Source organism: Oncorhynchus keta, unplaced genomic scaffold (genome assembly GCF_023373465.1).
Source record: "Oncorhynchus keta strain PuntledgeMale-10-30-2019 unplaced genomic scaffold, Oket_V2 Un_contig_2110_pilon_pilon, whole genome shotgun sequence".
In the NCBI taxonomy this organism is placed as follows: domain Eukaryota; kingdom Metazoa; phylum Chordata; class Actinopteri; order Salmoniformes; family Salmonidae; genus Oncorhynchus; species Oncorhynchus keta.
In genome coordinates this window covers 70,001-93,499 of record NW_026282313.1, presented here as the reverse complement: position 1 = coordinate 93,499, position 23,499 = coordinate 70,001, and the positions used below count along the sequence as shown (strand labels likewise).

Genomic DNA, 23,499 nt, shown 5'->3' with positions numbered 1-23,499 from the left:
TGGACTAAGAGATAATAGGTGTCCCGTAAAGTAAAAGTGTTATCGGCTTTTGTTATGCAAATCAACCCTAGTTGCTTGTGGAACCAGAATAAACTGCCTGCCACTGGGCGCTATCAGAAGAGCACTGCGCTGTTGCACAACTGTGGTCGAGTGCATCACGAACCGGTTCCGACTGGACAGTCTGGATCCCTTCCGCAGAGAACAGGCAACAAGAATTGCGTCTGTGTGTCTGTCTGTCTGCAGCAGACTACTAAAGAAGGCAGAATAAAAGCGACACAATGAGAAATGACCATCTAATCTCTAGGCTGCAAAGGACCGCAGCGCTACAGTGTAGTGACGGTATATAGACTAGTGGCCTATCTGGCGGCGCCGTTGACCTGTTCACTAGCTAGAATACCTACTACCTACTACCTACTCTACTGTATTGTATTGCTAACTAGAATATAGGCGAACGCGCGCACGTCAAGACAGAAAGTGTCCAGAGTCATCGCTAACTCAGTGCAGATGTGTCTTGCAAAGACGATTGAAAAGCGGCTTTATGAGGCATTTAACAGCTAGCGCGGTGGGTTCGATATGTCGCCTGTCTGTGCGCCCTAGTTGTGTGCTAACAGAGTTATTTGGTGGTTTGTGTGTGTGTTGTGTGTGTGTGTCCAGAGTTATTTGGTGGTTTGTGTGTGTGTGTGTTGTGTGTGAGAGAGAGAGAAAAAGAGAGAGAGATTTTTAGACACAGACAGATGACAGCAGAAGGGAACTCACCGAGGCTTCACCCGGTACCGCTGGGAGCTTGGTGTCCGCTTGGGTCGAGCGGTAAGACCGGCTGGCTGAAACACTTTGTGTAAAAACGGTGGAGACGCGCACTGGAAGGATGAACAGAAAGACTGCCTTTAAATTATCAATCAGAATCTGTTCGTTTTGCTGGGAGGAGGCGGGTCCACGGGCAGGCTGACTGCGGCTCAGCCAATAGCAGAAGCCGAAGTAGTCAAAAGGAACTAATACTGGCCAATGAGCGACGTGGCTTCGCAGTTCAGCGGAACTTCAGACGATTCATCGAAGCGAATCACGACATCTACGTTCACGAAGTATCAGTTTCACAGAACAGTGTCAATGTAGCGTACTGACTAAACACGATCCGTTATAAACGTTATATTGACTCATACCCGGATGATGTCAGAGTCTCAGAGAGCATGCCGTGTAACAAACCTAGTTTAAATAACTGATAGACGTGGATAAAACGTAGACCCTATGTGACCGACATACCTTTGCTCCTTGTCAATCATTCATGACGCGTATCAACATTTCCCCAAGAAGTTACTGGCTATTAGTAGCCTATTGACAGCTTTTCAGATGACACCCTAGGCTTCACTCTCCCGATTTCCACTGCAGCCCTCATCCCCCACCCGTTCTGACAGTCACATTCTGTTAAAGGTCCCCAAAGCACACATCCCTGGTCGCTCGTCTTGCAACAAACACTCATACTGAACAGTTTTTTTTTATCTCAATCTCTTCATTCAAAGACTCAATCACGGACACTCTTACTGACAGTTGTGGCTGCTTTGTGTGATGTATTGTTGTCTCTACATTCTTGCCCTTTGTGCTGTTGGCTGTGCTCAATAATGTGTGTACCTTGTTTTGTGCTGCTACCATGTTGTTGTCATGTGTTGCTGCCATGCGATGTTGTCGTATTAGGTCTCCATGCAGTGTTGTCTCTCTTGTCATGATGTGTGTTTTGTCATATATTTAATTGAATGTATTTTTAGTCCCAGCAGAAGGCCTTTTGGGAGGCCCTCATTGTAAATAAGCAATTTGTTCTTAACTGACTTGCCTAGTTAAATAAAGGTAAAATAAGTACAAATACAATTCTGACGACATGGAACTCTATTCCACAGTACTACATAGAACCATGACTACATAGAACTCTATTCCACAGTACTACATAGAGCCATTACTACATGGAACTCTATTCCACAGTACTACATAGAACCATGACTACATGGAACTCTATTCCACAGTACTACATAGAGACATGACTACATGGAACTCTATTCCACAGTCCTACATAGAGCCATTACTACATGGAACTCTATTCCACAGTACTACATAGAACCATGACTACATAGAACTCTATTCCACAGTACTACATAGAGACATGACTACATGGAACTCTATTCCACAGTCCTACATAGAGCCATGACTACATGGAACTCTATTCCACAGTACTACATAGAACCATGACTACATAGAACTCTATTCCACAGTACTACATAGAGCCATGACTACATGGAATTCTATTCCACAGTACTACATAGAACCATGACTACATAGAACTCTATTCCACAGTACTACATAGAGACATGACTACATGGAACTCTATTCCACAGTCCTACATAGAGCCATTACTACATGGAACTCTATTCCACAGTACTACATAGAGCCATGACTACATAGAACTCTATTCCACAGTACTACATAGAACCATGACTACATGGAACTCTATTCCACAGTACTACATAGAACCATGACTACATGGAACTCTATTCCACAGTACTACATGGAACTCTATTCCACAGTACTACATAGAGCCATGACTACATGGAATTCTATTCCACAGTACTACATAGAGTCATGACTATATGGAACTCTATTCCACAGTACTACATAGAACCATGACTACATGGAACTCTATTCCACAGTACTACATGGAACTCTATTCCACAGTACTACATAGAACCATGACTACATGGAACTCTATTCCACAGTACTACATGGAACTCTATTCCACAGTACTACATAGAGCCATGACTACATGGAATTCTATTCCACAGTACTACATAGAGTCATGACTACATGGAACTCTATTCCACAGTACTACATAGAGCCATGACTACATGGAACTCTATTCCACAGTACTACATAGAGCCATGACTACATGGAACTCTATTCCACAGTACTACATAGAACCATGACTACATGGAACTCTATTCCACAGTACTACATAGAGCCATGACTACATGGAACTCTATTCCACAGTACTACATAGACATGACTACATGGAACTCTATTCCACAGAACTACATAGAGTCATGACTACATGGAACTCTATTCCACAGTACTACATAGAGTCATGACTACATGGAACTCTATTCCACAGAACTACATAGAGCCATGACTACATGGAACTCTATTCCACATCAAGTAACTGATGCAGCAGTAAAAACAGATTTAAAAAGCAGGTCAAATCAAAGTTTATTCGTCACGTGGTGTAGTAGACCTTACAGTGAAATGCTTACTTACAACAGGTTCTAACCAAAAGGCTAAACCCCAGGAAGAGTAGCTGCTGTCTTGGCAGGAACTAATGGGGATCCATAATAAACCCCAGGAAGAGTAGCTGCTGCCTTGACAGGAACTAATGGGGATCCATAATAAACCCCAGGAAGAGTAGCTGCTGCCTTGACAGGAACTAATGGGGATCCATAATAAACCCCAGGAAGAGTAGCTGCTGCCTTGACAGGAACTAATGGGGATCCATAATAAACCCCAGGAAGAGTAGCTGCTGCCTTGACAGGAACTAATGGGGATCCATAATAAACCCCAGGAAGAGTAGCTGCTGCCTTGGCAGGAACTAATGGGGATCCATAATAAAGCCCAGGAAGAGTAGCTGCTGCCTTGACAGGAACTAATGAGGATCCATAATAAACCCCAGGAAGAGTAGCTGCTGCCTTGACAGGAACTAATAGGGATCCATAATAAACCCCAGGAAGAGTAGCTGCTGCCTTGGCAGGAACTAATGGAGATCCATAATAAACCCAAGGAAGAGTAGCTGCTGCCTTGACAGGAACTAATGAGGATCCATAATAAACCCCAGGAAGAGTAGCTGCTGCCTTGGCAGGAACTAATGGGGATCCATAATAAACCCCAGGAAGAGTAGCTGCTGCCTTGACAGGAACTAATAGGGATCCATAATAAACCCCAAGAAGAGTAGCTGCTGCCTTGGCAGGAACTAATGGGGATCCATAATAAATACAAATACACCAGAGGAATAGACAGCCTGCCCACATCAACTATAATTTAAGAGAGAAACACAGAGTTCCCCTGCTGGTCACTCTGGGGTATGGCATTAGTTCATTTCTGTACAGAACACACATAGCTCCCCCTGCAGGTCACTCTGGGGTATTGCACTGGTTCATTTCTGCACAGAACACACAGAGCTCCCCTGCAGGTCACTCTGGGGTATTGCAATGGTTCATTTCTAGAATCAAACACTTCCATTTCACAACAGGATGCTGAAAAAACGAGTCCAATGCATTTGTCTTACCAGGGTTATATTATTGGAAAACCCTCCTATCTAGTGGCTCAACTAAAACCCTGCAAATTGTTTCAGTTTCTAGTTTGATTAGTCCTATGTACAGGACACACACATGGTAACAGGAAGTTATCTTTCCCTTTGGGGGGGAGGGGGGGGTTTGATATGTATGTCTCCAACTTCCTCACTCATGGTTCATTCAGGATGATCTGTCACCACGGTAACATCCACATAACCATGGTAACATCCATGTTTAGAAACATTCCATTCGTATTTATAGGATTTACAAAGTTGAGGTAGTCATTGGGTTGACTATTTACAACAAGCGCTGTCATTTCTAAATGGTTCACCTGATATGGATGAAAATGCACTCAAATTAAAGCTGACAGTCTGCACTTTAACCTCATAGTCCTTGTACCATTTCAAATCCCAAAGTGTTGGAGTACCGAGCCAGAACAACAACAAAACGTGTCACTGTCCCAATACTTCTGGAGCTCACTGTGTATATTGATGGATAACACTTATGACTGAGGAGCTTTTAATTATTAAACTGTCTTACCGGATCAGAACCCAAAACACAAGCTTGTTGTCCTCCACTGTGTGTAAGGAACGTCATTTTAAACCTGAAAACACAGTTAAAACTATCATTCTGATCTCATAGATGGTCAGTCGTAGCTCCGTCTGAATTTGTGAGTGGTTCCAATTCCTCAGCTGTTGACATGAAAAAAAGAGGCCGGGTGGAGGCTTGCTTGTTGTTTCAATCCCAGAATGCACCTTTAAGACGGTATGAATCAAAGTTCACAAATTATAACAAAGACATTTTTCTGTTGTTGAAATAAAACAATAACTTGTATTTTATTTAGTCATTTTGAATCTAAAGATGAGTGTATGATTGTGAAATAAACAGCGCTGTGGTCTTGTATCAATATACACACATTATTAACACTATGTCTGCTTATAAAGCTCTTATAAACATTATTAGGTAGTTTATTTTATTAAATATATGAACTTAGAAATACTGATTGATAAACAGTTTATTTACTCAAATGTTAACAAACTATTTAATAATGTCTTATAAGTTATAAACAGACATTAAGGTAGTGTCCCATAGGACTCTATAGGTCCCTATATAGTGCACTATTTTAGACCAGGGTCCACAGGGCTCTAGACCAGGGTCCATAGGGCTCTAGACCAGGGTCCATAGGGCTCTAGACCAGGGTCCATAGGGCTCTAGACCAGGGTCCATAGGGCTCTAGACCAGGGTCCATAGGGCTCTAGACCAGGGTCCATAGGGCTCTAGACCAGGGTCCACAGGGCTCTAGACCAGGGTCCACAGGGCTCTAGACCAGGGTCCACAGGGCTCTAGACCAGGGTCCATAGGGCTCTAGACCAGGGTCCATAGGGCTCTAGACCAGGGTCCATAGGGCTCTAGACCAGGGTCCACAGGGCTCTAGACCAGGGTCCATAGGGCTCTAGACCAGGGTCCATAGGGCTCTAGACCAGGGTCCACAGGGCTCTAGACCAGGGTCCACAGGGCTCTAGACCAGGGTCCATAGGGCTCTAGACCAGGGTCCATAGGGCTCTAGACCAGGGTCCATAGGGCTCTGGTTCAGGGTCCATAGGGCTCTAGACCAGGGTCCATAGGGCTCTAGACCAGGGTCCATAGGACTCTAGACCAGGGTCCATCTCTGGACCAGGGTCCATAGGGCTCTAGACCAGGGTCCATAGGGCTCTAGACCAGGGTCCATAGGGCTCTGGTTCAGGGCCATAGGGCTCTAGACCAGGGTCCATAGGGCTCTAGACCAGGGTCCATAGGGCTCTAGACCAGGGTCCACAGGGCTCTAGACCAGGGTCCATAGGGCTCTAGACCAGGGTCCACAGGGCTCTAGACCAGGGTCCATAGGGCTCTGGTTCAGGGTCCACAGGGCTCTAGACCAGGGTCCATAGGGCTCTAGACCAGGGTCCATAGGGGTCTCTAGATAGGGCCTGGTTCAGGGTCCATAGGGCTCTAGACCAGGGTCCATAGGGCTCTGGGTTCAGGGTCCACCAGGGTCCATAGGGCTCTAGACCAGGGTCCATAGGGCTCTAGACCAGGGTCCACAGGGCTCTAGACCAGGGTCCACAGGGCTCCAGGGTCCAGGGCTCTAGACCAGGGTCCATAGGGCTCTAGACCAGGGTCCATAGGGCTCTAGACCAGGGTCCATAGGGCTCTAGACCAGGGTCCATAGGGCTCTAGACCAGGGTCCATAGGGCTCTAGACCAGGGTCCATAGGGCTCTAGACCAGGGTCCATAGGGCTCTAGACCAGGGTCCATAGGGCTCTAGACCAGGGTCCATAGGGCTCTAGACCAGGGTCCATAGGGCTCTAGACCAGGGTCCATAGGGCTCTGGACCAGGGTCCACAGGGCTCTAGACCAGGGTCCATAGGGCTCTAGACCAGGGTCCATAGGACTCTAGACCAGGGTCCATAGGGCTCTGGGCCATCTCTAGACCAGGGTCCATAGGGCTCTGACCAGGGTCCATAGGGCTCTAGACCAGGGTCCATAGGGCTCTAGACCAGGGTCCATAGACCAGGGTCCATAGGGCTCTAGACCAGGGTCCATCCATAGGGCTCTAGACCAGGGTCCATCTCTAGACCAGGGTCCATAGGGCTCTAGACCAGGGTCCATAGGGCTCTGACCAGGGTCCACAGGGCTCTAGACCAGGGTCCACAGGGCTCTAGACCAGGGTCCATAGGGCTCTAGACCAGGGTCCATAGGGCTCTGGACCAGGGTCCATAGGGCTCTGGTTCAGACCAGGGTCCATAGGGCTCTGGACCAGGGTCCACAGGGCTCTAGACCAGGGTCCACAGGGCTCTAGACCAGGGTCCACAGGGCTCTAGACCAGGGTCCACAGGGCTCTAGACCAGGGTCCATAGGGCTCTAGACCAGGGTCCATAGGGCTCTAGACCAGGGTCCACAGGGCTCTAGACCAGGGTCCATAGGGCTCTAGACCAGGGTCCATAGTGCTCTGGTCTAAAGTAGTGCACTATATTGAGGATATGATACCATTTGGGATGCATCCCAGGTCAGTGTTGACCTGATCACTCATCCTTTACATTGGAATAAAACATTCAGAGGCCATGGGAATGTCCCATTTCACCGCTTCACTTCAATCTAACAGCAAGTCAATGAGAATATAGTGGATATATATACACATATCACAACCCCTGGTCTGAGCTTAAAAACATCTTATTTGACAAGTGAGTTTATTTACAGAGATCATTCCTAGTGTCTTTGTTCACTGCTGTCCAGCTGCCCTGATTGAAATGACTGCTATTAGTTCACTAAATAATCTATATATTTTTATCAATACCTTCTCAACACTCACCACAAGAGGTTCAGAAAACACTAGGTCTAAGATCAGAAAACTCCATGTCTCAGGTCAAGGAGCAGGTCTAGGAGCAGGTCTAGGAGCAGGTCTAGGAGCAGGTCTAAGATCAGAAAACTCCATGTCTCAGGTCTAGGAGCAGGTCTAAGATCAGAGAACTCCATGTCTCAGGTCAAGGAGCAGGTCAAGGAGCAGGTCTAAGATCAGAAAACTCCATGTCTCAGGTCAAGGAGCAGGTCAAGGAGCAGGTCTAAGATCAGAAAACTCCATGTCTCAGGTCAAGGAGCAGGTCAAGGAGCAGGTCTAAGATCAGAAAACTCCATGTCTCAGGTCAAGGAGCAGGTCTAAGATCAGACAAACTCCATGTCTCAGGTCAAGGAGCAGGTCAAGGAGCAGGTCTAAGATCAGAAAACTCCATGTCTCAGGTCAAGGAGCAGGTCAAGGAGCAGGTCTAAGATCAGAAAACTCCATGTCTCAGGTCAAGGAGCAGGTCTAAGATCAGAAAACTCCATGTCTCAGGTCAAGGAGCAGGTCAAGGAGCAGGTCTAAGATCAGAAAACTCCATGTCTCAGGTCAAGGAGCAGGTCAAGGAGCAGGTCTAAGATCAGAAAACTCCATGTCTCAGGTCAAGGAGCAGGTCTAAGATCAGAAAACGCCATGTCTCAGGTCTAGGAGCAGGTCAAGGAGCAGGTCAAGGAGCAGGTCAAGGAGCAGGTCTAGGAGCAGGTCAAGGAGCAGGTCAAGGAGCAGGTCTAGGAGCAGGTCTAGGAGCAGGTCTAGGAGCAGGTCAAGGAGCAGGTCAAGGAGCAGGTCAAGGAGCAGGTCTAGGAGCAGGTCTAGGAGCAGGTCTAGAGCAGGTCAAGGAGCAGGTCAAGGAGCAGGTCTAGGAGCAGGTCAAGGGGTTAGACAGGCAGGTCTAAGATCAGAAAACTCCATGTCTCAGGTCAAGGAGCAGGTCTAAGATCAGAAAACTCCATGTCTCAGGTCAAGGAGCAGGTCAAGGAGCAGGTCTAAGATCAGAAAACTCCATGTCTCAGGTCAAGGAGCAGGTCAAGGAGCAGGTCTAAGATCAGAAAACTCCATGTCTCAGGTCAAGGAGCAGGTCTAAGATCAGAAAACGCCTGATGTCTCAGGTCTAGGAGCAGGTCAAGGAGCAGGTCAAGGAGCAGGTCTAGGGCAGGTCAGGGAGCAGGTCAACACACCTACAACAGGTCTGATTGGAGCAGGTCATGTCTCATGAGCAGGTCACTGTGGAGCATGTCAAATGGTTAGCTGGTCTATTTAGCAGGTCAGCTCCTCAGAGGGTTAGACAGGCACCGCTGTCACTTTCCACAACTCCTGAAAAAGAGAAAGTCTAACATTGGAATTGGAGTTGATGACAACGCAATATATAAAAGACTGTAAATACCCAACTTGAAGCAACCACATATTTAGCCCTGGAGCACGTTCTGATTGGCCAGTGAGGGGGTCATGCCTCAACACACCTACAACACGTTCTGATTGGCCAGTGAGGGGGTCATGCCTCAACACACCTACAACACGTTCTGATTGGCCAGTGAGGGGGTCATGCCTCAACACACCTACAACACGTTCTGATTGGCCAGTGAGGGGGTCATGCCTCAACACACCTACAACACGTTCTGATTGGCCAGTGAGGGGGTCATGACTCAACACACCTACAACACGTTCTGATTGGTCAGTGAGGGGGTCATGCCTCAACACACCTACAACACGTTCTGATTGGCCAGTGAGGGGGTCATGCCTCAACACACCTACAACACGTTCTGATTGGCCAGTGAGGGGGTCATGTCTCATGTCTTCCCCCAGCGCTAAGATGTACCACTGTGTGAAGCTTTGTAGATGTACAAATGTGTTAGCTGAGTATATTTACCATTGTGTTAGCTGAGTATATTTACAAATGTGTTAGCTGAGTATATTTACCATTGTGTTAGCTGAGTATATTTACAAATGTGTTAGCTGAGTATATTTACCATTGTGTTAGCTGAGTATATTTACCATTGTGTTAGCTGAGTATATTTACCAATGTGATAGCTGAGTATATTTACCATTGTGTTAGCTGAGTATATTTACCAATGTGTTAGCTGAGTATATTTAACATTGTGTTAGCTGAGTATATTTACCATTGTGATAGCTGAGTATATTTACCATTGTGTTAGCTGAGTATATTTAACATTGTGTTAGCTGAGTATAATTACCATTGTGTTAGCTGAGTATATTTACAAATGTGTTAGCTGAGTATATTTACCATTGTGTTAGCTGAGTATATTTACCATTGTGTTAGCTGAGTATATTTACCAATGTGATAGCTGAGTATATTTACCATTGTGTTAGCTGAGTATATTTACCAATGTGTTAGCTGAGTATATTTACCTTTGTGATAGCTGAGTATATTTACCATTGTGTTAGCTGAGTATATTTACCATTGTGATAGGTGAGTATATTTACCATTGTGATAGCTGAGTATATTTACCATTGTGATAGGTGAGTATATTTACAAATGTGTTAGCTGAGTATATTTACCATTGTGTTAGCTGAGTATATTTACCATTGTGATAGGTGAGTATATTTACCATTGTGATAGCTGAGTATATTTACCATTGTGATAGCTGAGTATATTTACCATTGTGATAGCTGAGTATATTTACCATTGTGTTAGGTGAGTATATTTACCATTGTGATAGCTGAGTATATTTACCAATGTGATAGCTGAGTATATTTACCATTGTGTTAGCTGAGTATATTTACCATTGTGATAGCTGAGTATATTTACCATTGTGTTAGCTGAGTATATTTACCATTGTGATAGCTGAGTATATTTACCATTGTGATAGCTGAGTATATTTACCATTGTGATAGCTGAGTATATTTACCATTGTGATAGCTGAGTATATTTACCATTGTGTTAGGTGAGTATATTTACCATTGTGATAGCTGAGTATATTTACCATTGTGATAGCTGAGTATATTTACCATTGTGATAGCTGACTATATTTACCATTGTGAAAGCTGAGTATATTTACCATTGTGTTAGCTGAGTATATTTACCATTGTGTTAGCTGAGTATATTTACCATTGTGTTAGCTTTGTTAAATAGAGCCCCCAGTCTCACAGTATAGTGGAAATATAAGGATATAGTACTAGAAACATACTGTTGGGTTTAGGATATAGTACTAGAAACATACTGTTGGGTTTAGGATATAGTACTAGAAACATACTGTTGGGTTTAGGATATAGTACTAGAAACATTCTGTTGGGTTTAGGATATAGTACTAGAAACATACTGTTGGGTTTAGGATATAGTACTAGAAACATACTGTTGGGTTTAGGATATAGTACTAGAAACATACTGTTGGGTTTAGGATATAGTACTAGAAACATACTGTTGGGTTTAGGACATAGTACTAGAAACATACTGTTGGGTTTAGGACATAGTACTAGAAACATACTGTTGGGTTTAGGATATAGTACTAGAAACATTCTGTTGGGTTTAGGATATAGTACTAGAAACATACTGTTGGATAGGGGTTTAGGATATAGTACTAGAAACATTCTGTTGGGTTTAGGATATAGTACTAGAAACATTCTGTTGGATAGGGGTTTAGGATATAGTACTAGAAACATTCTGTTGGGTTTAGGATATAGTACTAGAAACATTCTGTTGGGTTTAGGATATAGTACTAGAAACATTCTGTTGGGTTTAGGATATAGTACTAGAAACATACTGTTGGATAGGGGTTTAGGATATAGTACTAGAAACATACTGTTGGGTTTAGGATATAGTACTAGAAACATACTGTTGGGTTTAGGATATAGTACTAGACACATACTGTTGGGTTTAGGATATAGTACTAGAAACATTCTGTTGGGTTTAGGATATAGTACTAGAAACATACTGTTGGATAGGGGTTTAGGATATAGTACTAGAAACATTCTGTTGGGTTTAGGATATAGTACTAGAAACATACTGTTGGGTTTAGGATATAGTACTAGAAACATTCTGTTGGGTTTAGGATATAGTACTAGAAAAATTCTGTTGGGTTTAGGATATAGTACTAGAAACATACTGTTGGGTTTAGGATATAGTACTAGAAACATTATGTTGGGTTAAGGATATAGTACTAGAAACATACTGTTGGGTTTAGGATATAGTACTAGAAACATTCTGTTGGGTTTAGGATATAGTACTAGAAACATACTGTTGGGTTTAGGATATAGTACTAGAAACATTCTGTTGGGTTTAGGATATAGTACTAGAAACATACTGTTGGGTTTAGGATATAGTACTAGAAACATTCTGTTGGGTTTAGGATATAGTACTAGAAACATACTGTTGGGTTTAGGATATAGTACTAGAAACATTCTGTTGGGTTTAGGATATAGTACTAGAAACATACTGTTGGATAGGGGTTTAGGATATAGTACTAGAAACATTCTTTTGGGTTTAGGATATAGTACTAGAAACATACTGTTGGATAGGGGTTTAGGATATAGTACTAGAAACATTCTGTTGGGTTTAGGATATAGTACTAGAAACATACTGTTGGGTTTAGGATATAGTACTAGAAACATTCTGTTGGATAGGGGTTTAGGATATAGTACTAGAAACATTCTGTTGGGTTTAGGATATAGTACTAGAACCATACTGTTGGATAGGGGTTTAGGATATAGTACTAGAAACATTCTGTTGGGTTTAGGATATAGTACTAGAAACATTCTGTTGGATAGGGGTTTAGGATATAGTACTAGAAACATTCTGTTGGATAGGGGTTTAGGATATAGTACTAGAAACATACTGTTGGATAGGGGTTTAGGATATAGTACTAGAAACATACTGTTGGATAGGGGTTTAGGATATAGTACTAGAAACATTCTGTTGGGTTTAGGATATAGTACTAGAAACATACTGTTGGGTTTAGGATATAGTACTAGAAACATTCTGTTGGATAGGGGTTTAGGATATAGTACTAGAAACATACTGTTGGGTTTAGGATATAGTACTAGAAACATACTGTTGGATAGGGGTTTAGGATATAGTACTAGAAACATTCTGTTGGGTTTAGGATATAGTACTAGAAACATACTGTTGGGTTTAGGATATAGTACTAGAAACATACTGTTGGATTTAGGATATAGTACTAGAAACATACTGTTGGATTTTAGGATATAGTACTAGAAACATACTGTTGGGTTTAGGATATAGTACTAGAAACATACTGTTGGGTTTAGGATATAGTACTAGAAACATTCTGTTGGGTTTAGGATATAGTACTAGAAACATACTGTTGGGTTTAGGATATAGTACTAGAAACATTACTGTTGGGTTTAGGATATAGTACTAGAAACATACTGTTGGATATGGGTTTAGGATATAGTACTAGAAACATACTGTTGGATAGGGGTTTAGGATATAGTACTAGAAACATACTGTTGGATAGGGGTTTAGGATATAGTACTAGAAACATACTGTTGGATAGGGGTTTAGGATATAGTACTAGAAACATTCTGTTGGGTTTAGGATATAGTACTAGAAACATACTGTTGGGTTTAGGATATAGTACTAGAAACATACTGTTGGGTTTAGGATATAGTACTAGAAACATACTGTTGGATAGGGGTTTAGGATATAGTACTAGAAACATACTGTTGGGTTTAGGATATAGTACTAGAAACATACTGTTGGGTTTAGGATATAGTACTAGAAACATACTGTTGGATAGGGGTTTAGGATATAGTACTAGAAACATTCTGTTGGGTTTAGGATATAGTACTAGAAACATACTGTTGGGTTTAGGATATAGTACTAGAAACATACTGTTGGGTTTAGGATATAGTACTAGAAACATACTGTTGGGTTTAGGATATAGTACTAGAAACATACTGTTGGGTTTAGGATATAGTACTAGAAACATACTGTTGGGTTTAGGATATAGTACTAGAAACATACTGTTGGGTTTAGGATATAGTACTAGAAACATACTGTTGGATAGGGGTTTAGGATATAGTACTAGAAACATTCTGTTGGGTTTAGGATATAGTACTAGAAACATTCTGTTGGGTTTAGGATATAGTACTAGAAACATACTGTTGGATAGGGGTTTAGGATATAGTACTAGAAACATACTGTTGGGTTTAGGATATAGTACTAGAAACATACTGTTGGGTAGGGGTTAAGGATATAGTACTAGAAACATTCTGTTGGGTTTAGGATATAGTACTAGAAACATTCTGTTGGGTTTAGGATATAGTACTAGAAACATACTGTTGGATAGGGGTTTAGGATATAGTACTAGAAACATACTGTTGGGTTTAGATTATAGTACTAGAAACATTCTGTTGGGTTTAGGATATAGTACTAGAAACATACTGTTGGGTTTAGGATATAGTACTAGAAACATTCTGTTGGGTAGGGGTTTAGGATATAGTACTAGAAACATACTGTTGGGTGTAGGATATAGTACTAGAAACATACTGTTGCTTTAGGATATGGTACTAGAAACATTCTGTTGGGTTTAGGATATAGTACTAGAAACATTCTGTTGGGTTTATGATATAGTACTAGAAACATACTGTTGGGTTTAGGATATAGTACTAGAAACAGCGGGTTTAGGATATAGTACTAGAAACATAGGTTGGGTTTAGGTATCAGTACTGAAACATACTGTTGGGGGGTTTAGGATATAGTACTAGAAACATACTGTTGGATAGGGGTTTAGGATATAGTGCTAGAAACATACTGTTGGATACAGGATATAGTTCTAGAAACATTCTGTTGGGTTTAGGATATAGTACTAGAAACATACTGTTTGGTTTAGGATATAGTACTAGAAACATACTGTTGGGGTTAGGATATAGTACTAGAAACATTCTGTTGGGTTTAGGATATAGTACTAGAAACATACTGTTGGGTTTAGGATATATATACTAGAAACATACTGTTGGGTTTAGGATATAGTACAGAAACATTCCAGTTCCTTTAGGAGATATAGAGAACATACTGTTTGGTTTAGATATAGACAGAAACATCTGTTGGGTTTAGGATATAGTACTAGAAACATTCTGTTGGGTTTAGGATATAGTACTAGAAACATACTGTTGGGTTTAGGATATAGTACTAGAAACATACTGTTGGGTTTAGGATATAGTACTAGAAACATTCTGTTGGGTTTAGGACTAGTACAGAAACATACTGTTGGGTTTAGGATATAGTACTAGAAACATTCTGTTGGGTTTAGGATATAGTTCTAGAAACATACTGTTGGGTTTAGGATATAGTACAAGAAACATACTGTTGGGTTTAGGATATAGTACTAGAAACATACTGTTGGGTTTAGGATATAGTACTAGAAACATACTGTTGGATATGGGTTTAGGATATAGTACTAGAAACATACTGTTGGATAGGGGTTTAGCATATAGTACTAGAAACATACTGTTGGATAGGGGTTTAGCATATAGTACTAGAAACATACTGTTGGATAGGGGTTCCCTATAGTGAAGAAACATTCTGTTGGGTTTAGGATATAGTCCCTACAGTGAAGCATGGTGGTGAAACATACATCCCTTTAGGATATAGTGAAACATTCTGTTGGGTTTAGGATATCCCTACTAGAAACATACTGTTGGTTTAGGATATAGTACTAGAAACATACTGGTGGGTTTAGCATATAGTACTAGAAACATACTGTTGGATAGGGGTTTAGGATATAGTACTAGAAACATACTGTTGGAAGTAGGGGTTTAGGATATAGTACTAGAAACATACTGTTGGGTTTGAGGATATAGTACCAGAAACATACTGTTGGGTTTAGGATATAGTACTAGAAACATTCTGGTGGGTTTAGGATATAGTACTAGAAACATACTGTTGGGTTTAGGATATAGTACTAGAAACATACTGTTGGGTTTAGGATATAGTACTAGAAACATTCTGGTGGGTTTAGGATATAGTACTAGAAACATACTGTTGGATAGGGGTTTAGCATATAGTACTGAAACATACTGTTGGGTTTAGGATATAGTACTAGAAACATTCTGTTGGGTAGGGGTTTAGGATATAGTACTAGAAACATTCTGTTGGGTTTAGGATATAGTACTAGAAACATACTGTTGGGTTTAGGATATAGTACTAGAAACATACTGTTGGGTTTAGGATATAGTACTAGAAACATACTGTTGGGTTTAGGATATAGTACTAGAAACATACTGTTGATAGGGGTTTAGGATATAGACTAGAAACATACTGTTGGATAGGGGTTCAGGATATAGTACTAGAAACATTCTGTTGGGTTTAGGATATAGTACTAGAAACATACTGTTGGTTTAGGATATAGTACTAGAAACATACTGTTGGGTTTAGGATATAGTACTAGAAACATACTGTTGGATAGGGGTTTAGGATATAGTACTAGAAACATACTGTTGGGTTTAGGATATAGTACTAGAAACATTCTGTTGGGTAGGGGTTTAGGATATAGTACTAGAAACATTCTGTTGGGTTTAGGATATGTACTAGAAACATACTGTTGGGTTTATAGTACTAGAAACATTCTGTTGGGTTTAGGATATAGTACTAGAAACATACTGTTGGGTTTAGGACATAGTATGAAACATACTGGGGTTTAGGACATAGTACTAGAAACATTCTGTTGGGTTTAGGGTATAGTACTAGAAACATTCTGTTGGGTTTAGGATATAGTACTAGAAACATACTGTTGGGTTTAGGACATAGTACTAGAAACATACTGTTGGGTTTAGGATATAGTACTAGAAACATACTGTTGGGTTTAGGATATAGTACTAGAAACATACTGTTGGATAGGGGTTTAGGTATAGTACTAGAAACATACTGTTGGGTTTAGGATATAGTCTCTAGAAACATACTGTTGGGTGTAGGTATGTACTAGAAACATTCTGTTGGGTTTAGGATATAGTACTAGAAACATACTGTTGGGTTTAGGTATAGTACTAGAAACATACTGTCTTTAGGATATAGTACTAGAAACATACTGTTGGGTTTAGGTATAGTACTAGAAACATACTGTTGGGTTTAGGATATAGGTACTAGAAACATACTGTTGGATAGGGTTTACCATATTACTAGAAACATACTGTTGGGTTTAGGATATAGTACTAGAAACATTCTGTTGGGTAGGGGTTTAGGATATAGTACTAGAAACATTCTGTTGTTTAGGATATAGTACTAGGTACTGTTACCTTTAGGATATAGTACTAGAAACATACTGTTGGGTTTGGATATAGTACTAGAAACATACTGTTGGGTTTAGGATATAGTACTAGAAACATACTGTTGGATAGGGGTTTAGGATATAGTACTGGAAACATACTGTTGGGTTTAGGATATAGTACTAGAAACATTCTGTTGGGTTTAGGATATAGTACTAGAAACATACTGTTGGGTTTAGGATATAGTACTAGAAACATACTGTTGGGTTTAGGATATAGTACTAGAAACATACTGTTGGATAGGGGTTTAGGATATAGTACTAGAAACATACTGTTGGGTAGGGGTTTAGGATATAGTACTAGAAACATTCTGTTGGGTTTAGGATATAGTACTAGAAACATTCTGTTGGGTTTAGGATATAGTACTAGAAACATACTGTTGGGTTTAGGATATAGGTACTAGAAACATTCTTCTTTAGGATATAGTACTAGAAACATACTGTAGTTTAGGTATAGTACTAGAAACATACTGTTGGGTTTAGGACAGGTACTAGAAACATTCTGTTGGGTTTAGGGTATAGTACTAGAAACATTCTGTTGGGTTTAGGATATAGTACTAGAAACATACTGTTGGGTTTAGGACATAGTACTAGAAACATACTGTTGGGTTTAGGACATAGTACTAGAAACATTCTGTTGGGTTTAGGTATAGTTACATTCTGTTGGGTTTAGGATATAGTACTAGAAACATACTGTTGGGTTTAGGACATAGTACTAGAAACATTACCTTGGGTTTAGGATATAGTACTAGAAACATACTGTTGGGTTTAGGTATACCTAGAAACATACTGTTGGATAGGGGTTTAGGATATAGTACTAGAAACATACTGTTGGGTTTAGGATATAGTTCTAGAAACATACTGTTGGGTTTAGGATATAGTACTAGAAACATACTGTTGGATAGGGGTTTAGGATATAGTACTAGAAACATACTGTTGGGTTTAGATTATAGTACTAGAAACATTCTGTTGGGTTTAGGATATAGTACTAGAAACATACTGTTGGGTTTAGGATACAGTACTAGAAACATTCTGTTGGGTAGGGGTTTTCTAGGTTCAGTAAAGTGTGTATGTGAAACTGTCTGTCTCTCACCAGTTGCTCTATGCGCTCATACAGCAGGCACTGTGGGAAAGAGGGTGTGACCTGCTCCACTGTGAAACATGTCCGTCCGTCCCTCAGCTCCTGCATCTCACAGACAGGTAAATGGTCGTAGGCCTCGCAGGATATGTCCATGTGTCTCAGAGTGAAGTTCAGCCTGGGGAAGGAAGACACACACACACACTCACACACACACACACACACACACACACACACACACACTTCTCTACAGACACACATGTACACACACACACACACACACAGTAATTACAAGATGTGGCACATTAGCTGGATTAATTTTTTTACATTTTGCATCAATCTATATATACAAGAACCTGATGGTCACTTTGACAGAGCTCCAGAGTTCCTCTGTGGAGATGGGAGAACCTTCCAGAAGGACAACCATCTCTGCAGCACTCCACCAATCAGGCCTTTATGGTAGAGTGGCCAGACGGAAGCCACTCCTCAGGAAAAGGCACATGACAGCCCGTTTGGAGTTTGTCAAGAGGCACCTAAAGGACTATCAGACCGTGAGAAACAAGATTCTCTGGTCTGATGAAGCCAAGATTGAACTCATTGGCCTGAATGCGAAGCGTCAACTCTGGAGGAAACCAGGCACCATCCCTACAGTGAAGCATGGTGGTGGAAGCATCCCACAGTGAAGCATGGTGGTGGAACATCCCTACAGTGAAGCATGGTGGTGGAAGCATCCCTACAGTGAAGCATGGTGGTGGAAGCATCCCTACAGAAGCATGGTGGTGGAAGCATCCCTACAGTGAAGCATGGTGGTGGAAGCATCCCTACAGTGAAGCATGGTGGTGGCACCATCCCTACAGTGAAGCATGGTGGTGGCACCATCCCTACAGAGAAGCATGGTGGTGGAAGCATCCTGATGGGCAGATGTTTTTCAGCAGCAGGGATTGGGAGACAGTCAGGATCGAGGGAAAGATGAACGGATTAAAGTACAGAGAGATCCTTGATGAAAACCTGCTCCAGAGTGTTCAAATATATGAAGAACCTCAGTCTGGGGGCGAAGGTCCAAGAGGACAACGACCCTAAGAACACAGCCAAGACAACGCAGTAGTGGCTTCGGGACAAGTCTCTGAATATCCGTGAGTGGCCCAGCCAGAATAGACAGGTATGTAGTACAGGTATGTTACATTCTCTATAGACAGGTATGTAGTACAGGTATGATACCTCTTCTAACAGGTATGTACAGGTCATTAACATTCCACAGACAGGTATGTAGTACAGGTATAACACCTTTCTCTATAGACAGGTATGATACATTCCACAGGTATGTAGTACAGGTATGTTACCTCTTCTCTATAGACAGGTATGTAGTACAGGTATGTTAACATTCTCAGAGACAGGTATGTAGTACAGGTATGTTACCTCTTCTCTATAGACAGGTATGATACCTCTTCTCTATAGACAGGTATGTAGTACAGGTATGTTACCTCTTCTCTATGTAGTACAGGTATGTAGAGGTATGTTACCTCTTCTCTATAGACAGGTATGTATACAGGTATGTTACCTCTTCTCTATAGACAGGTATTAACAGGTTGTTACCTCTTCTCTATAGACAGGTATGTAGTACAGGTATGTTACCTCTTCTCTATAGACAGGTATGTAGTACAGGTATGTTACCTCTTCTCTATAGACAGGTATGATCATTATGTTACTTCTCTATAGACAGGTATGATACAGGTATGTTACCTCTTCTCTATAGAGAGGTCATGTAACAGGTATGTTAGATCTTCTCTATAGACAGGTATGTAGTACAGGTATGTTACCTCTTCTCTATCAGGTATGTAACAGGTTCCACCTCTTCTCTATAGACAGGTATGTAGTACAGGTATGTTACCTCTTCTCTATAGACAGGTATGTAGTCAGGTATGTTACCTTTCTCTATAGACAGGTAACATTAGTACAGGTATGTTACCTCTTCTCTATACAGGTATGTAGTACAGGTATGTTACCTCTTCTCTATAGACAGGTATGTGTACAGGTATGTTACCTCTTCTCTATAGACAGGTATGTAGTACAGGTATGTTACCTCTTCTCTATAGACAGGTATAACAGGTATGTTACCTTCTCTATAAAGGTATGTAGTACAGGTATGTTACCTCTTCTCTATAGACAGGTATGTAGTACAGGTATGTTACCTCTTCTCTATAACAGGTGATCCTACAGGTATAACACCTCTTCTCTATAGACAGGTATAAGTACAGGTATGTTACCTCTTCTCTATAGACAGGTATGTAGTACAGGTATGTTACCTCTTCTCTATAGACAGGTTAAAGGTATATTACCTCTTCCTATAGACAGGTATGTAACAGGTATGTTACCTCTTCTCTATAGACAGGTATGTAGTACAGGTATAAACACCTCTTCTCTATAGACAGGTATGTAGTACAGGTATGTTACCTCTTCTCTATAGACAGGTTAAGTACAGGTATGATACCTCTTCTCTTAGACACCTGATCCTACAGGTATGACACCTGATCCTATAGACAGGTTAAACAGGTGACCTCCTCTACCGGGTTAACACCTATGATCCTCTACAGGTTATGTAACAGGTGATCCTACAGGTTAACACCTATCCTAGAGATCATTAACCTCTTCCTATAGGGTTAGTACAGGTATGATCCTCTACCAGGTTAAACAGGTGATCCTACCAGGTTAAACAGGTATGACCTCTTCTATAGACAGGTATGTAACACCTGTTATCCTATAGACAGGTTGTAGTACACCGGAGGTTGTTACAGATTCTGTACAGAGTTAACACAGGTCCGTAGCACACTGAACAAATTACAAATTAAACAGTTTATCCATTAACATTCCACAGAGATCATTAACATTCCACAGAGATCATTAACATTCCACAGAGATCATTAACATTCCACAGAGATCATTAACATTCTACAGAGATCCTTAACATTCCTACAGAGATCATTAACATTCCTGATCATTAACATTCCACAGAGATCATTAACATTCCTGAGATCCATTCCAGGATCATTAACATTACACTGAGATCCATTCTACAGAGATCATTAACATTACACGTGATCCTACACAGGATCATTAACATTCCACAGAGATCCATTACCGGATCATTAACACCTGATCCTTACACAGAGATCAAACATTCCTGAGATCCTTAACATTCCACAGGTTAACATTACACAGAGATCATAAACATTCCTACAGAGATCCTAACACCTGAGATCATTAACATTCCACAGAGATCATTAACATTCCACAGAGATCATTAACATTCCACAGAGATCATTAACATTCCACAGAGATCATTAACATTCGGTTAACACCTGATCCTTAACAGGTTAAACACCTGATCCTTCCACAGGTTCAAACACCTGATCCTACCACAGAGTTAACACCTGATCCTACAGGTTAAACCACCTGATCCATTCCTACAGGTTAACACCTGATCCATTCCACAGGTTATTAACACCTCCTGAGATCATTAATATTCCTACCGAGATCATTAACACCTGATCCTACAGGTTAGACACCTGATCCTATCTGGTTAGACACCTGATCCTACTGAGGTTAAATCATTAACATTCCTACCGGTTAACACCTGTTACCATAAAATTAACACCTGATCCTACAGGTTAAACACCTGATCCTACCGGTTAACACCTGATCCTACAGGTTAAACACCTGATCCTACAGGTTAAACACCTGATCCTACCGGTTAACACCTGATCCTACAGGTTAAACACCTGATCCTACAGGTTAGACACCTGATCCTACCGGTTAACACCTGATCCTACAGGTTAAACACCTGATCCTACCGGTTAACACCTGATCCTACAGGTTAAACACCTGATCCTACAGGTTAAACACCTGATCCTACAGGTTAACACCTGATCCTACAGGTTAACACCTGATCCTACAGGTTAAACACCTGATCCTACAGGTTAAACACCTGATCCTACCGGTTAACACCTGATCCTACCGGTTAAACACCTGATCCTACCGGTTAAACACCTGATCCTACAGGTTAACACCTGATCCTACAGGTTAACACCTGATCCTACCGGTTAACACCTGATCCTACCGGTTAAACACCTGATCCTACAGGTTAAACACCTGATCCTACCGGTTAAACACCTGATCCTACCGGTTAACACCTGATCCTACCGGTTAACACCTGATCCTACCGGTTAACACCTGATCCTACCGGTTAAACACCTGATCCTACAGGTTAAACACCTGATCCTACAGGTTAAACACCTGATCCTACCGGTTAACACCTGATCCTACAGGTTAAACACCTGATCCTACAGGTTAACACCTGATCCTACAGGTTAACACCTGATCCTACAGGTTAAACACCTGATCCTACCGGTTAACACCTGATCCTACAGGTTAAACACCTGATCCTACAGGTTAACACCTGATCCTACAGGTTAAACACCTGATCCTACAGGTTAAACACCTGATCCTACCGGTTAAACACCTGATCCTACAGGTTAACACCTGATCCTACAGGTTAACACCTGATCCTACCGGTTAAACACCTGATCCTACAGGTTAACACCTGATCCTACAGGTTAACACCTGATCCTACAGGTTAACACCTGATCCTACCGGTTAAACACCTGATCCTACCGGTTAAACACCTGATCCTACAGGTTAACACCTGATCCTACAGGTTAACACCTGATCCTAAAAACACCTGATCCTACAGGTTACAGGTTAACACCTGATCCTACCGGTTAAACACCTGATCCTACCGGTTAAACACCTGATCCTACCGGTTAAACACCTGATCCTACAGGTTAAACACCTGATCCTACAGGTTAAACACCTGATCCTACAGGTTAAACACCTGATCCTACAGGTTAAACACCTGATCCTACCGGTTAAACACCTGATCCTACAGGTTAAACACCTGATCCTACAGGTTAAACACCTGATCCTACAGGTTAAACACCTGATCCTACAGGTTAAACACCTGATCCTACAGGTTAAACACCTGATCCTACCGGTTAAACACCTGATCCTACAGGTTAAACACCTGATCCTACCGGTTAACACCTGATCCTACAGGTTAAACACCTGATCCTACCGGTTAAACACCTGATCCTACCGGTTAACACCTGATCCTACCGGTTAAACACCTGATCCTACCGGTTAACACCTGATCCTACCGGTTAAACACCTGATCCTACAGGTTAAACACCCGATCACAACTGTCTTACCGTCAGCGGCGATGATAATTGTTGTGTTGTCATGGAGATCTGCCACTTCATCCTCTGTCCATCCGAACTCTGCATCAGCGTCTGAGAAACAAGAGATGAATGGATGAGAAAGAGGAGAGATCAGCAGAGAGACCATGGTTTGACATCACCTGTTTCTGTGTGTGTGTGTTTTGTGTGTGTGTGTGTGTGTGTGTGTGTGTGTGTGTGTGTGTGTGTGTGTGTGTGTGTG

General features: G+C 41.6%; 2 protein-coding genes and 1 long non-coding RNA gene across 55 annotated transcripts in view; 1 reads left to right on the top strand and 2 right to left on the bottom strand.

Moving 5' to 3' along the window:
• The window catches only part of LOC127920895 (4-aminobutyrate aminotransferase, mitochondrial-like), a 40,390-nt gene extending 39,219 nt beyond the window's left edge, over positions 1-1,171 (bottom strand). Inside the window, exon 1 of the mRNA XM_052504912.1 lies at positions 757-1,171. The gene's annotated coding sequence lies outside the window, so the exon portion shown is untranslated. The remainder of the gene's footprint in view (positions 1-756) is intronic.
• Positions 1,172-6,815: 5,644 nt separating this feature from the next.
• LOC127920894 (uncharacterized) lies at positions 6,816-8,843 on the top strand. Of its 50 annotated transcripts, none has more exons than XR_008107832.1 (5): positions 6,816-7,733; positions 7,852-8,010; positions 8,053-8,370; positions 8,431-8,502; positions 8,583-8,784. It is a non-coding gene; the product is annotated as an uncharacterized LOC127920894 (long non-coding RNA). The 50 variants fall into 50 exon arrangements; XR_008107836.1 differs by having other exon boundaries at positions 6,816-7,745; positions 7,864-8,010; XR_008107835.1 differs by having other exon boundaries at positions 6,816-7,757; positions 7,864-8,010.
• Positions 8,844-23,187: 14,344 nt separating this feature from the next.
• Positions 23,188-23,499, bottom strand: part of mettl22 (methyltransferase 22, Kin17 lysine) — a 55,956-nt gene continuing 55,644 nt past the window's right edge. For 3 of the 4 annotated variants that reach the window (XM_052504917.1, XM_052504916.1, XM_052504915.1), the window contains one exon: positions 23,188-23,351. In XM_052504917.1, coding sequence (XP_052360877.1) covers positions 23,203-23,351 — 149 coding nt within the window. In that variant the 3' untranslated portion in view covers positions 23,188-23,202. The remainder of the gene's footprint in view (positions 23,352-23,499) is intronic. The other variant, XR_008107870.1, reaches the window with a different exon arrangement.